This window comes from Tinamus guttatus, unplaced genomic scaffold, assembly GCF_059628265.1.
Source record: "Tinamus guttatus ecotype Peru unplaced genomic scaffold, ASM5962826v1 Tinamus_guttatus_pri_ptg000356l, whole genome shotgun sequence".
NCBI classification, from domain to species: Eukaryota; Metazoa; Chordata; class Aves; order Tinamiformes; family Tinamidae; genus Tinamus; species Tinamus guttatus.
The window spans coordinates 1705392-1719741 of record NW_028288890.1 but is presented as its reverse complement, the minus strand read 5'-3'; the positions used below and the strand labels follow the sequence as shown (position 1 = coordinate 1719741).

At 58.1% G+C, this 14350-nt stretch overlaps 2 protein-coding genes across 3 annotated transcripts in view; one reads left to right on the top strand and one right to left on the bottom strand.

Annotated features, from left to right (window-relative positions):
• The first annotated feature begins 550 nt into the window (after window positions 1-550).
• TMEM120A (transmembrane protein 120A) lies at window positions 551-8499 on the top strand. Its single transcript, XM_088530069.1, has 12 exons — window positions 551-655; window positions 2753-2871; window positions 3361-3477; window positions 4283-4342; window positions 4856-4951; window positions 5338-5427; window positions 5787-5852; window positions 6525-6586; window positions 6841-6933; window positions 7496-7560; window positions 8114-8182; window positions 8271-8499. Exons 1-12 carry the CDS (start codon window positions 581-583, stop codon window positions 8382-8384), a joined length of 1026 nt encoding a protein of 341 aa, XP_088386195.1. The 5' UTR covers window positions 551-580; the 3' UTR covers window positions 8385-8499.
• A 2068-nt stretch (window positions 8500-10567) lies between these two features.
• Window positions 10568-14350, bottom strand: part of POR (cytochrome p450 oxidoreductase) — a 29402-nt gene continuing 25619 nt past the window's right edge. For both annotated transcript variants that reach the window (XM_088530073.1, XM_088530072.1), the window contains exons 11-16: window positions 13454-13635; window positions 13142-13291; window positions 12289-12556; window positions 12054-12199; window positions 11696-11781; window positions 10568-10849 (exon numbers count right to left, since the gene is read on the bottom strand). In XM_088530073.1, the coding sequence (XP_088386199.1) occupies window positions 10705-10849; window positions 11696-11781; window positions 12054-12199; window positions 12289-12556; window positions 13142-13291; window positions 13454-13635 (977 nt within the window). In that variant the 3' untranslated portion in view covers window positions 10568-10704. The remainder of the gene's footprint in view (window positions 10850-11695; window positions 11782-12053; window positions 12200-12288; window positions 12557-13141; window positions 13292-13453; window positions 13636-14350) is intronic.

Here is a 14350-nt window from a genome sequence, read left to right as displayed (position 1 = left end):
CCTCTATCTTGTTACATAAAACCTAAATTTGCGCTCTTCTCTTTTTGCACTGTACCTTTTCTGTATTAACACCACAAAAATAAAACATTACAGAAAATTCTCAAGGGCACTCATTACACCCTGTGCTTGAAAAAAGCACTTGGGAAAAAAAAAAAAAAAAAAAAAAAAAACACTTGGAAGCCCAGCGTGGCTATCCGGGGACAGCATCAGCCCTTACCTCCACGTTCACAAACTTCCATCAAGGCTGCTGAAAAGTGCAAGCTTCGGGGGGAAGGATACCCATCCCCGGAGCCTCAGCACAGTGTCTGCAGTGTGAGCGGGGGGTGGGAAGAGCACCAAGGGCGCCCCGGTCCCCTCCAGGCCGTTGCTCGCCCCGAAAATCGCCCCGGGGGGACCGGGGCCCTCCTGCCCCGCAGGGGGCTAAGAACGGACTGGCCCCGCCCCCCGAGGACGCCCCGCCCCCGAGGAGGTCTCGGCCCCGCCCCCGTGACGCGGCGGTTGGCGGCGGGGCGCGCCCGGAAGCGCCCGTGAGGCGGCCCGTGAGGCGGCGCCGCGCAGCGCCCGGCGCGGGGCCCCGGCCATGGCGAGCGGCGCCTCGGCCGCCGACTGCCTGCGCGAGTGGCAGGAGCTGCAGGACGGCTACCAGCGCATACAGGTGGGCAGCTCGCGCGCTGCTCCCGAGGCGGGGCCGGGTCTAGCCCGTTCCGCCGCTCGCGCTGCTGTCCCTGCCACAGCCCGGGCTTTCCGCGGGGGCCGAGCTGGGCCCGGGGGGCTCCCCGGATCCTCACGGGCCCGGGAACGGCCGTCCCCCGCGGGGGCTCCACGCTGCCCAACGCGTCCCTGCTTCCCCCAGCCTGGATCCCGCGTTTTGGAGGAGCCGGCCGGGAATGCAGGTCACAGTGCCACTGTGGCCCGTCCCCAACGTACCCCCGAGCTGCCCCAGGCAGGAGACCCCCGGGCGCTTGGGATCACCCCGGGCACATCCAGGGGCCAGGAAGGTGCCTGGGCCCCGCTGGGTTAGCGGGGACGGTGCCACCTGCTTTGTGTAATCCGGCGCACTGGCTGCCGGCAGGACGTGGGCAGGGTTCAGCACACGGGTCACCCGAGGGAAGAGATTGGCCAAGCGTCCCCTCCCGTGGTGCTCCTGATAAACCAGGCGCTGTTGTGCCAGTTTCCTCCCCTGCCCTCAGTGAGGGGGCAAAGCGGATGGTGCTCCCGATGCCAGCAGCTGTGCCCTGATCTGGGGCAAGGGAGCCTTGGAGGAACCCGCTGCGGTTGCTTCATCGGGGCCACATGGCTGCAGTAGGGCACAGCTCAGGCTCTGCGGATGGGACAGCTCCCCCTTCGGAAAGGGCAGCCTGGTCCGAGGCACCCGCTCCCAGTTTGGCTCTTGGTCCAGGCTGTGGGGGGTTCCGGGTGCGGAGCCTCTAAAGGAGCTGTGGAAGTGCAGCAATCCCAAGCACCGCTCGCTCTCAGCTCCGGAGAGCAGCAGAAGCAGGTGACTTCAAATGGGAGCAAGGAAGCTTGACTGTCAAGCAGAGGACGTCCTGCCATGTACTGGGGACATCAATCACTGCTGGGCATATCTGGGACCCGTTCCCACTCCATTGCTGCTGTGCTGCCTGTCTCGGGAGGGAGAACAAGTTGTTTCCCTGCTTTGTGACTTGCTTTCACCTTTCTCCTTTGGGAACGGCTTTGAGATCTGCTGATAAAGTGCTTGATAAGGACCAGAGAGGTGAAAACTGCAAACCTCAAGGTCTAGTCCAAGGGTGGCTGTGAGAAGCATGCTCTACTCCTCTGCTAGAGGTGGCATCCAGGCTGCTTGTGGTCACAGCAAGGTTGTTTTCTTTTGACTTTCACAAGGAGTGTTGACATAGTGTGGTCTCCCCTTTCCTTTCTAAATATAGAGGAAGAATGGCAGCTCGGGTTTCCCAGGTGCGGTTGGGTTACGGTGGCACACGGAGCTCGCCGGTTGACCTTAACCCTGCTGTCGGTCCCGTTAGTGTTTCTTACGGACAGGCTCCTTCCAGCATCCCACCCAGCACCTAGTGGAGGGGCTCAGGACATATCCTGGATAAACCATGGCCTCTGGCAGAGAAAGGAGACGCTTCCCATCCTATGCTGGACAGCAGCAGTGAAAGCCCACTCTCTCCATGTTAGCTTGGCCTAGTGTGACCCAAGCCCCAGCTCACCTCACGCAGGAGTGTTTTGGTCTCTGTCACTTCCCCTTTGCTGCAGCTGCTGCTTTCCCAACCATGGGAGTGTCCCCAGGACAAGACTCTGCTCTAAGCTGGGCTAAGCTGAGGCTGTTACAGCCTCAGCTTGAGGGTGGCCGAGTGTCCTGGCCTGTGGGCGCATGGCCTTGTGGCCAGACGCTCGCCTGCTGCTCTCCAGCGTGCCCAGCCACCCCTGGCTGCCCGCCTGTGTTTTCTAACCATCCCTTCTATTACCCAACCTGTTGTGCGTTGGATCACAGGAGGTTTCATAGATTCAGTTTGCTACCAGGGATGTTTCTGAGCAGCAGCAGAGCAGCCAGCACTGATCTGCCATGAGCTGGTCGTACTGGGCCTGTGACAGAGGTTCCAGAGAGGATGGGGTTGGAGCAGATGGACAAACCTCGTGTCTCTGGGGCCTTCCAGGAGTGCTGGCTGTGCGTGGTGGGAGGGTGCCGGGCGCTCTGCAGAAGACCCAAGGGCTGCTGGGCTCGTGCAAAGGCTGACGGCTGGCATGTGTGCCGGTCTGTCGTTCCCAGGATAACCACAAGCTGTACAAGCAGAAACTCGAGGAGTTGACTAAGCTCCAGGATGGCATCTCCAGCTCCATCGCACGGCAGAAGAAGAGGCTGAAGGAGCTGTCTATCTCCCTAAAAAAGTAAGTTGGTGCCCTGTGACAGCCCCTAGAACTAGGGTGCCTCAGGAGAAGGGAGCAGCAAGGACAGAGCTCCAATATACATGTTAATGTAGCCTTGCTGGTAGCAGGGTCCTCTTGGGGTCTGGACCTAAGCCAGGGTTTCCTGAAGCTTTCCTTTCCTTTGCTCTGACTCGCTGTTCAAAGCTTGCAAGGCCTTTATGGTGCTTGAATCAAATCCCTTCCTGCCCAAAGCTCTCTCTGTTGCTTTTGAAGGCTGAGAAGACCTGTCTGTCTCCCCTCACTTTGATTCCTGCTTCCTCTTCTGGAAGCAACGTCCCAGAGTGACAAGACATCTGCTAGTCCTGCAGATGGAGTTGCAGACTTGTCCCCAGCTCGTCTTTCTTGACCTTGGGGTGCCTTGTCTGAGACGTGGTCACATACCAAGCACCAGCATGTGTTGCTTTCATCACAGTGGCTGTCCTGATGCCAGTGCCTGTGTTTCTTCCCCAGATGCAAGGCCCATGCGAGTCCTGAACAGGAGGAATCCATCCAAGAGACTCAGAGCCTCATAAAAGAGAGGCAGAATGTCTTCTTCGAGATGGAGGCCTACCTGCCAAAGAAGAATGGGTAAGAGGTGCCTCATGTCTGGATCTCTTTCCTGCCTCTGTCTTTTTCCTGGAGGGAGTCAGGACTGCCAGGGTCTTGTGATGCCCCCATGGCTGCCCCCTGTCAGAGCAGCTCCGGGGAAAAAGGAGAGCTGGGAGTGAGCTGCAGGCCTTGGAGGGCCAGATCCTTCCCCTCACCACTGGAGAAAGCTTTAGTTTCCCTCTCAGGAGAGTGAAAGCTTTGGGGATGTGTAGGACAAAATCCCGGGGTGAAGGTAGCTGCTGAAACACCACTTCCTCCCTCCACGTGCCTGCAGCTCTAACGCGGCAGGGCACAAACCTGCCTGTGCTGCTGCTGTCTCCGGTGTCACAGCTGTGCTGTGTTCAGCACAGGCTCCCCTGGAGGGCACCTGGACAGGAGCCAGGCTGATCCTTCACAGTGCCGTCCTCGTCTCCTCCTCTTTGGGGCCTGCCTGCAGTCATGCCTGGCACTCACAGCCTTCACCTGCATTTGGGCTGCAGCTGAACCCCGGTGAACACCCCCTTTGCATGCAGGAGACAGGGACTGTGCCCTTCCTGCGTGTCCTTGGGACAAAATGCCAGGGTGTTTGTGCCAGTCACGCTGCCTGGCAGCTCCAAGTGGAAAACAGCTGGGTGCTCATTTCCCTGGTGTCACTGCAGAGCATCAGCAGTGCTGGGCTGGCTGTCACCAGCACAGTCTGCAGGGAAATATGTGACAGCTCTGTCTTGCGTTCGCAGATAGACTGCCGGGCGCGCGGCCGGCTCCTGGGAGATGCCTGTTCCTAATGCCTGTGCCCTCTCTGCAGGTTGTACTTGAGTCTGGTGCTTGGGAACGTGAACGTCACACTACTCAGCAAGCAGGCTAAGTACGTGCTTTCGTCACTGCTGCCACGTGCTTTGAGATGGTTTGGGATCTCCTTGTCACCAGGAAACAGTAACTCTTCCCAAACTGAACTGCAGGCACAGACGTGTGGCTGTTTGATGTACCTTGCATCTTTGCTGCTTGATGTACCTTGCATAGGTCCCTTTTCAGGGCTGTCCCATTCCTCATTTTCCAGAATCAGCCCAGTTTTCACTTCCCTCTTGGAGTACTGCAACCCAGCTAGGATCAAATGAGCCAAATAGGACCAAAGTCACAGCCTCCCCATGAAGATGCCCTCCTTGTGCCTTTGGCCAGCCACTAAGTTGGCCTGAGTGTGGGGTTACTTCAGTGTCTCTCACTGCAGGAAAGCCAGAGTAGTTTGTTCTCCTCTCAGAAGTGTCCCGGTGATGAGGGTTTTCCTGAGCATGTTCCAGGGCAGACCTTTGTCCAAGCTGATGGGACAGGAGGATGGAGGCCTTCGACCTTGATCCTAGCCTGTCCTTGTGCTTCCTTGCAGGTTTGCATATAAAGATGAGTACGAGAAGTTCAAGCTCTACCTCACAATTATCCTGCTCATCTTGTCCTTCTCCTGCCGGTTCCTCCTCAATTCCAGGTGAGTCTGGCTTGAATGCTGTCCCCGAGTGCAGAGATCTCCTCTCAGGGCCTCCATTTTCTCCCGTCTGCTTTGGAATGGCCCAGAGCACCACTAGAGCTTGAAAGCCAGAGCTGAACTGAAGATGCTGGCAAAGCAACTGGACAATGAGGTCTCACCAGTTCAGCCACTGCCCTTGGAGGGGCAGCAGCCTCCATGGCTACTGCAGCCTGACTGGGAGGGTAGTAGATGGTGTGAGAAGCAGCTCTCTGGGCAAAGACCTGTTCGGGACACCCCACTGGGTGATTAAGTGTCCTTTAGTAGTTGCTGACTTGGTGCCTGTGCCCAGCCGTCTGTGGGTCGTGACTCCAGTGCCTCCTTTTCACCCTGCCTTTGCTCCGTGCCAGGGTGACAGATGCTGTCTTCAACTTCCTCCTGGTGTGGTACTACTGCACTCTCACCATCCGGGAGAGCATCTTGATCAACAACGGATCCAAGTGAGTCCTTCAGGCGCTCCGGGAGGGTGCAGGCAGTGAGTTAGTCCTTCTCTACGAGGCTGGGGAGTTCAGACCCACAGTGTAGGCTTGCCAAGGGAGCGGCTGCAAGAGCCTCCTACTCAGGGTGTGTAGCAAACTCCAGTTATCGTTGTACACGCTGGCCTGGCCCTTACGGAGCCACTGCCGGGGTGGGAGGGCTGGATGAACTCCCCACCCAGGAGGAGAAGCAGAGGAGAAACTGCCCCAGCTCCTGGGAGCCTCCTGGATTGAAGGCTGAGGAGCTGGAGAGCAGCAGCCAGCTTGGCCAGCTCTCCTGCTTGACGTGTGTTTGTAACCCCATGCCTGTGTCTGTCTTCCAGAATCAAAGGCTGGTGGGTTTTCCATCACTACGTCTCCACTTTCCTCTCAGGTGTCATGCTGACTTGGTAAGTCTGTACATCCTCATGTCCTGCCTGGATGTGACAGGCTGCTTTTCTTACCTCCTTTGGAGATAGCTCTTGCTTGTAGGGACTGCAGCCTACAAAGGCCAGCTCAGATTAAGCAGCCTTTGTATAGGTACCCTAATCTGTAGCTGTATTGGTGCCTTTTGGACCTGGTCATCTTTAGTCTAAGGTCTTTGGACCTTGGTCCTTTTGGACCTGAACCATATGCTTTGTACATTTCTCACTAACAAACAACCTTAAACGAAACAGCTATCAGCACCCTTGCAAGGGAGGCAGCACCCAACTGGTCAGGAAACACAGTCCCTTGTGCTGCAGTTCTTGTCCAAGGACTACCGCAGTTGTTGTCCAAGGACTGCTGCTGCGTTTTTCTGACTGCTCTGCTGGCAGCCCTTGATCTTCACCTCCCCAAACCATGCCTGAGACTGGGCACCATCCCTCTGACTTGCTGTGAACACCTTTTGACGAGGTCCTCCATAACCTCCATAACAGTGGAGCAGATGGCTTGCAGTGCGGTGTGCCTGAGTTCAGGGTGTCCCGTTTCAGTGGGAGCTGGGTTGAGCCAGCAGCACCGCTACCCCAGCAGTGGGGCAGACAAGGCTCGTGGAGCCTCTTGACTCGGCCTCGCATCCCTCAACCACTGTCATCTCTCCTCAGGCCAGATGGGGTCATGTACCAGATGTTCAGGAACCAGTTCCTCTCCTTCTCCATGTATCAGAGTAAGTGCTGACCTCTCTGCAACCTGCAGTGCCAACCTTGCTTGCCTGGCTCCAGAGTCCATGTGGAAAACTGGCTTTAGTTGCCCACAGCTCCCTGGTTGCCTGGGTTTTCCCTTGGCCCTTTTCCTGCCCTCTACTTCCATGGTGGTAGGAGCATCCTTCTATCCAGAGTCACCCCAGAGGTGGGCTGGGGTTGGGGCTGAGCTGTGGGCCTGGGTCTTGGCACATCCTGAGTTAAGCTGCTCTCCCTGCAGATTTTGTGCAGTTCCTGCAGTACTACTATCAGAGCGGGTGCTTGTATCGGCTCCGAGCGCTGGGCGAGCGGCACAACATGGACCTCACTGTGGGTAAGCCGGGCTTTGCCTCTGCTCCTGTGACCACAGTTCCCTCCCAGCACCAGACACGGTGCTAAGTTAAAATAGGAGCTCTGGCACCTGTTAAAGGCAAGGGTAGCTACCTCAGGACACAAAGTACCAACAATAAGAGAATACAGCTCCTAGTATCTGAGCTTCCCCCAGGAAGCTGCTTTGCAGATAGGAATCTTCCCTCTGATGCCCTAGATGCTTTTTGTGGACTGTCCCCAGCAGCATCAAGTGCTGGGGCTGAGCCTGCAGGGCCACCAGCCCCTGCAGCCCCTTGGGCACATAGTGAATGGTGCCAGGTGAGGGTGTCTTTACTAGAGCCTCTTCCTCAGGAGGAGTCCAGGCTAGACCAAAGAGCCAGGAACATGGCCAGAGGCCACCCCAAGCTCCCTGCAGCACAAGTGCCCATGGAGAGGCCGTGTGTTAGCCTCATCCAGGCACTGCACGGCCACCGACCTCCCTGTTCTTCCCTTAGGAGCTAGGCTCTGGCTGGTCCCCAGCCTATAGTGTAGTTTTAGGTCTCCCTTCAAACCTTCCTTCTTTGCAGAGGGCTTCCAGTCCTGGATGTGGAGGGGCCTCACGTTCCTGCTTCCTTTCCTGTTCTTTGGGCAGGTAAGTGTGAACTGCTCCTTGCAGGTCCCCTAAGGAAGGCTAGAGCTCCAGCTGGGATCTGAACCGTGCAGTGGTCCCTGCTGCACGTGGCTACCTGAACATCAAACAGATGCTGGAGGCAAGGAAAATGCTTTGGAAAGAGCAGTCCTCAAATGAGCTTTCTTCTCTAGGGTACCCACCTGCACAAAACTTGTCTTGGTGAGAAGGGGGAGGCCCTGGGTGCCTCAGCACCTCAGCTCTGCTGGCGTAGCTTAAGTGATGTGTGAAACACAACAAAGGGGCTGACTGCAAGGTCATTTCCAAACCCCTCTGAAGTCTTGAGCTGCTGCTAACCTCCTAGTCAGATCATTTAGGCTAATGGACAAGCTTTCTCCAGAGTGCTGGGCTAGAATGACCCCCTTGGAAAGCCCTAGATGGGGTTTTACTGTGTGCTGGCTTCCTGGGAGAGCTGTGGGGGCTTTGTGCCTGGTGAAGGCAGCTGGCTGAAGCTTGGCTCAGCTGAGGCACAGCAACTTGGAGGCGCTGAGGATGGAAACTCTTCTGTTCCATGCAGTTTTGGCAGCTCTACAACGCCGTCACCCTCTTCCGCCTGATGCAGCACCCGGAGTGCAAGGAGTGGCAGGTACGGCAGGACTCGCAGCTTGGGGCCTCCTGGGCAGGGGAAGGGCTGCAGGTGCCTCCTGCTGACCTGCAGCCTTGTGCTCCTGCAGGTGTTCATGTGCGGCCTCCCTTTCCTCATCCTCTTCCTGGGGAACTTCTTCACCACCGTCCGCGTTGTCCACCAGAAGTTTCAGAACCAGAACAAAGACACGAAGCAGAAGTGAAGGGGGCAGCGTGGGGGCCAAGAGGGTTTCTCCCCCATCTCCATCTCCCACTCCTCTTCTTGCCTCGATGCCGTCCAGACTCTGGCAGGTCTCGCCCCATTCCTTCGAAGCGGGTTTTCCTGGACATGGGACAGAGCTCAGGGCCTGCTGGTGGACAGCCAGCGTGTTCCTGGCAGGTCTGGAGCCATGTGCCCGAGACGCTTGCCTGGAGGCAGGAACGTGTGGCACCTCCTGTCCCGTCTGCCTCCCTCCTTCAGGATAAATGGGGTGCCTGGGACAGCTGCTTCCCTTCTCTTTGTCCTGAAGACATTTTGGGGGTTGGTTCCCTCTGTCTCCTCCTCGTCCTTCCTCAGCTCTGCAGCGCGTGGGTGATGGCGGAGGTGGACGAGGCCTGTTCTCGTCTCAGCAGCTGTGGAAGCTCCCTGGCTTTCGAGGGCAGCTGGAGGCCGTGGCTTCCACGCTGGCCTCCAGGCCGGCACTTGGAGCACGGTACCACAGCTCCTCCCGCGCAGAGGGGCCGGGGTCAAGCGCTCCAGGGCCAGGCCGGGGCCAGGCTGCTCCACCTGCAGCCCTGGGGTAGGTGGGAGCAGCAGGAGTCCAACCCAGCCTGCGCTCTGGTCTTGCAGCGTGAGAGGATGCACATAGGAAAAATAAAGGGAAGGCGCTTCCGTGCTGTGTTGGGTCTGCACAGCCCTGCTCTGCAGCCCCCTTGCAGTGTGCCCAGCCCCTGTCCCCAAAGTGAAGGAGGGGAGAGGAGCAGCATGGGGGCAAGGTGCTCCCTAGCCGGGTGCAGGCAGAGGGTTCAAGGAGGCCGCAGCAGGAGCTGCCCAGCTCTCAGGGGGACCCCAGCCCTGCAGCATGGGCCATGGCCACAGCTTTAGGTGCAGAAGCAGCTGCAGAGCAGGATTTCACTCCCTCCGGATCCCAGAGGGAGGAGAAGCCCTCAGCTTAAGGGAAACTGAGAGCTTGGGAACAAAACATTTCACTCGAGAGCTGTCCAGCCTGCCCCAAGGTTCTGCCTACGCTGCTCAACCTGCCCTCACGTGTGCCCAGGACAGGGCTGTCCCCAAAGCCCTGGCCGTGCTCAGCACCCCAGGGGCAGAGATGTCCCCAGCCCCAGCTCAGTCCCCACCTGCAGCCTGGTTTCTCGCTCCGGACAGGGTAGGCTGGGGAGGTTTCCACGTGCAAGGGGGGCTGCTGGCCAGGCTGCAGGCTTCACCCTCTCCCCCTCCAGCCATGCAGTAGGACAGGAAGGCAGGAAGCAACCTACAGAAACAGTGTTTTTATTCCAAGGGCAAAGTATATTTAAATAATTTACAGTCATTGGATAGCCTGAAAGTTTTTTTTCCATGATTAAGTCACAAAGATGTTAAAATAAAAACAGTATTTTAAAAATGACCGTACACAGCACGATGGAGGGGCTGGGCACAGGGGAGCTGCCAGCTGCAGGGCCTGGGGGGGAGCAAGCAGGGGCCTGCAGACAGTGAGCACCTAGAGCAGGTCCCTGCTGGCAGGGCAGGGACAGGAGCCGTCTCCCCTCCGCGCTGGGGCGAGGGGAGGCAGCAGGGGAAGGGGCGCCTGGCGGGTCCTGGCTCAAGGACTAGGAACTTGCTCCCTTTTCCTGGGAGCAGCAGTTGCTGGCAGCAGCAGAGGTGGAGCTGTTGGGGCAGTTCTGCGCACGCTGGCAGAGCCCCCAGCACAGCAGGAGCAGGACTCTCCTCCAGCAGGAGCAGAGGTCACAGCTCCCTCCACACGGAGCCCTTGGTCACCAGGAACAGGGAGCTGCTGGGCAGCCCCAGGGAGGGCTCAGAGCTGCGGCTGAGGAGCCCTCGCTGCGCTGGGCACTGAGCTCGTGGGCAGGGGCTGCCTGGCTCCTACACCCCTCCTGGCTCCTGCAGGGAGCTGCCGGGGTGAAGCAAGGCCACGTGCTCAAGGAAAGATCCCAGGGCTCCTCCAGCGCTTCCCTGCCCAGCAGCAGCATGTCACTGACCCCAAAGAAAAGGCTGGGACCATGAGATGCTCCCTTGGGTGCCGAGCGCTACCCAGACAGCAGCCTTAGCCCCCTCATGGCCCTCTCAAGCCCTTCTGCCTCCCAGGGATATGCGCACACGGGGGACAGATGCCATCTGCTCCATCCCCAGCCTGCTCTGGGGGACTGCTGTAGCCGTCGAGCCCAGGGCAGAGGGGTTGAGGGTGACACTGGGGTGGCTGTGGGGATGATGTGGTCACCCACAGGTGGGGTGGCCAGGCAGGCACCTTTCCGTTCCCGTGGGCCCGCACCTAAGGACCTGTCCTCTCCCTGGCCCTGCCAGCCCTGCTCTTAGCTCCAGACGTCCAGAGAGTAGCGGCCCTTGGTCATCAGTTTCTTTACATAGTCCACGGCCTGGGGTTGACTCATGTTCCCGAACTCGGCCACGATCTCATAGAAGGTGTTCTGCACATCCCGGGCCATGTTGCGAGCGTCACTGGAAACAGAGAGGACTGTGAGCAAAGACAGAGCGGGACGAGGCTCCTGCCCTGGCCTCCCGGCAGCAGCCCCAGTCCCTGTCCTGGAGTTACTGCTGCCTCAACCCTGGGGCTGCAAATGGATCCCGAAGGACTTGAGCCCACTCCTCATCCAGCAGGGAAGTGGCCACGGAGCTCAGGCCGCACCAGGTGGCCCAAGCAGATCTTTGACCTGTCCTTACAGGCACCAAGTTGGGCTGGAGAGGCCCAGGGAGATCTGGGCATCCAGACCTACGTACCGGGCTGGCCCGGGACTCTGCAGGCTCCACTACAGGGAGAGCAGCTTGGGGCGCTTCCGGGGCTCCCTTTCAGCAGCCGCCGCCTCCTAGGCGGTTCCCACCCTCCCCAGTGTTTCCCAACCAGCCCTAATTACACCCAAATCCACTTTATATTGGAGTCTGCCCTCCCACTCCTTTCCTTCCACCCCAGCACAGCAGGGCTGGGTTGCCTCTGTCAAGGCAGAGGTGGTATCGGATGCCAGGGGCCACGCAAGGACTGCCACAAAGGAGCCAGCACAGATGAAACGGGGCTGCTCCCCCTCACTCAGCAGCAAGGGAGGGGACGAGCCTGGCGGTGGTTACCACAGAGCAGCCAGGCTGTGGCAACGCAGTGACAAAGCTCTGGCTGTCCCTGAACATCCACACGCGGTCGGTTCATTGGCCCAGCCCCATCCCTGCGGCTCCACCTCCTGCCCACGGAGCGTGCAACTCGCACACGCTGCGAAGCAAGAGGGCAAACCAAGTCTCACACATGTTCTTTAGAGAACAGGAGCAGCTTACAAGTCCCTTTCCTGTTGCTGGACTTACCCACAGACGTAGATATGAGCATTTCCCTCATTAAGCAGCTTCCAGACGTTTTCCTTGTTCTTCTTCAGTAAGTGCTGGACGTAAACCTGGCAGGGAACAAGGTGGGTGAAGTGAGAGGGACAAAGGTTCCAGCACCACCAAGCCCAGCCTTGGGCAAGGGAAGGAAAGCCAAAGCCAGGCTCAAAACTCGCCTTCCCCACATGGCTCCACCAGAAAGTGGAGGAACTGGGTGCTCCTGGGATACCTTCCCTAACAAGAAAAGCCCCAGGCTGGGAAGCCCCAGCTCTCCAAGCCTTTTATTCACCCCAGGAGTGATGCTTAGCAGCATAAGTGACAGAATGGGGGACCTGGGTGGTACCTTCTCAGCCTGGTCCCTGGAGAAGGCGACATTGAGCTGGGTGAGGAGGCCGTCCTGATGGAAGCGCGTGAGCTCCTCGCGGTACAGGTAGTCCTCGTTCTCATGGCGGCAGCCGTAGTAAAGCACCGTCTCACCGACATCTTTGCCTGCAGTAACGCAACACCCGTGAGCCTCCCCGCTGCAGCCCCCGTCCTGCCTGCACCGCTGGGCCCGCGGGCTGTTTCTGTGCACTCACCTTGCTGCTTCAGCCAGGCCCGCTCTTGTATGAAGCCCATGAAGGGGGCTATGCCGGTCCCCGGCCCGATCATGATGATGGGCGTGCTGGGTTTGAAGGGCAGGCGAAACTGCGACTTCCTCACGTACATTGGCACCAGGGACTTGCTCCTGTTCTCATCAGGCACCTTGTCCTTGAGCCAGTTGGTAGCCACCCCCTTGTTCAGGCGTCCCGTCTTGGTCTCGTACTCCACCGTCACAGCACAGATGTGGATGGCATTGGGGTGAACCTGCCCAGATGCAAAATCAGGATGAGGGAGAGTGAACCCCAGCTGAGGGAGTCCCCCATGTTCAGTAATATGGAAAAGTTCAACCTAACGTTAACACCAGGACAGCTGATCTTGCCATGGCAGATCAAACCTCCAAACGTATCCAGCACATGGGTCCTGTCTTGTTCCTGAGCTTCCCCAGGTATGGCCACAAAGTAAAGGACAAATCCTGACCAACTAGTACCCCATCACCTTTCTTCCAAGTCCTGAAAACAAGGTGTATGGCAGAGAAGAGCTGGACTGCGGGGAGGATGATGGTATCGGGGCACAGCCCGCTGTGACATGTGACACACCATCTCCCTCTGCAGGTCCCACAGAAGTTGGGATAGCCCCTCTCACACATGGGAATGGGCAGAACTACCCTTTCCCCCAAAAAAGCTTCTAGGAGAGATCCCCAATGCGTGTCCCCAGCTGAGAGCAGACCCATGACCCTGTGGAGCTGCAGACAGCAATGGTTTCTCATGAGTGCCAGCCTCCCCCCGGAAGCGAGGCCTTTCCACGGGCCTGGCGGAGGCTCCGCAGCGGAGCAGGGCGCCGCGCGCTCACCTTGGAGGAGGAGGCGATGGAGTAGTATCGGGCCTGCAGGCGAGGCAGGAGCTCGCACAAGTGGTCGATGGGGGGCTGCAGGGAGGGCATGTCCTGCAGGATGGCCAGGATGTTCCTCCGGGCCTCCACCACCCAGCTGAGGTAGAGAGCCTGCAGACAAGGAGGGCACACATGTGACAACGTCCCCGTGCGACTGGCAAACACTCTCTTCAGCTCTCCAAGCGCACAGCTCAATCATTTTGGATTCCTTCTGGGAATCCCATAGCACCCAGGCCCATCACCCAGCTTTTTCAGGAAAGCTGCAGCTCCCACCTTCCCCTCAGCAGAAGACGATGCCATTTTGCGGAGGTGCTCCTGCTCGCTGGGGTCCGTGGCATATTGAGCCAGCTCGTACAAGACGTTGGTGCGAGGCGGGTTGGTGATGTCCAGGTAGTAGGTAAGGGCAGTACGGTAGGACGTGGGGCAGGGGAAGGGATGTTTCTTATTGGATTCCTCTGGAGGAGGAAGAGAGAGAGAAAGAGAAAGTCAGCAACTGCATCCCATTATCTTGGAGATTTCATGCCAACAACTACATGCAGGAGAATTTGTGAAAGACAGAGCAGGGAAATGGCTTTGGAGAGGATGCTTGAATCAGCCTGTTGGCCAAAGCCCACTCGGCCATCCCACATGGAGGAAGCATCAGCACAGGCCAGCTCCCTCTCCAGAGGGCTGTGTCTCCCAATAGCCCTTTCCTTTCTGTTTTACACATGTTGTCTGACAGGTTATCAAAAAAGAAAAAAAACAAAATGCTCCCAGATAGGGGTCTCTGCCCAAGACAGGCATGCACGCTGCAAAGGGGAAGGGGTCCGTTCATCATCCTCCTGTTTACAAGGCTGGCAACAGACATTCAGACTAGGGCAGCGATACTGCAGCTCATCCAAAAACACAGGTGTTAAGAACAGAACTGCCTGCACATCACAGTTTTCCCACTGACATGTCTTGCTCCAAGGTTGTCAGCTCCACGCACGGCAATGCCCTGTTTTATTTTCTTCCCGGCTTCCAGAGAAAGTCACGCTGCTCAGAGACATTTTGGGAAGGTGATCCAGAAGACAGGGCCCTAGAAGACAGCATATCTTGGACCTTGGAGCGCAGGCAGAGAGAGGGAACAAGTTTCCAGGGAGAGCTCTTGGCACAGAGGCACCCAGCAAGCTCCCAGGCCAAGCAGGGAGA

What these genes read in the sequence shown, in the direction of transcription:
- TMEM120A (XM_088530069.1), top strand. Translation starts at nt 581, where the DNA reads ATGGCGAGCGGCGCCTCGGCCGCCGACTGCCTGCGCGAGTGGCAGGAG. An exon ending in TCAGGTGTCATGCTGACTTG is followed by an intron (nt 5,853 to 6,524) that starts GTAAGTCTGTAC and finishes ATCTCTCCTCAG; the next exon opens with GCCAGATGGGGTCATGTACC. An exon ending in CAACATGGACCTCACTGTGG is followed by an intron (nt 6,934 to 7,495) that starts GTAAGCCGGGCT and finishes CCTTCTTTGCAG; the next exon opens with AGGGCTTCCAGTCCTGGATG.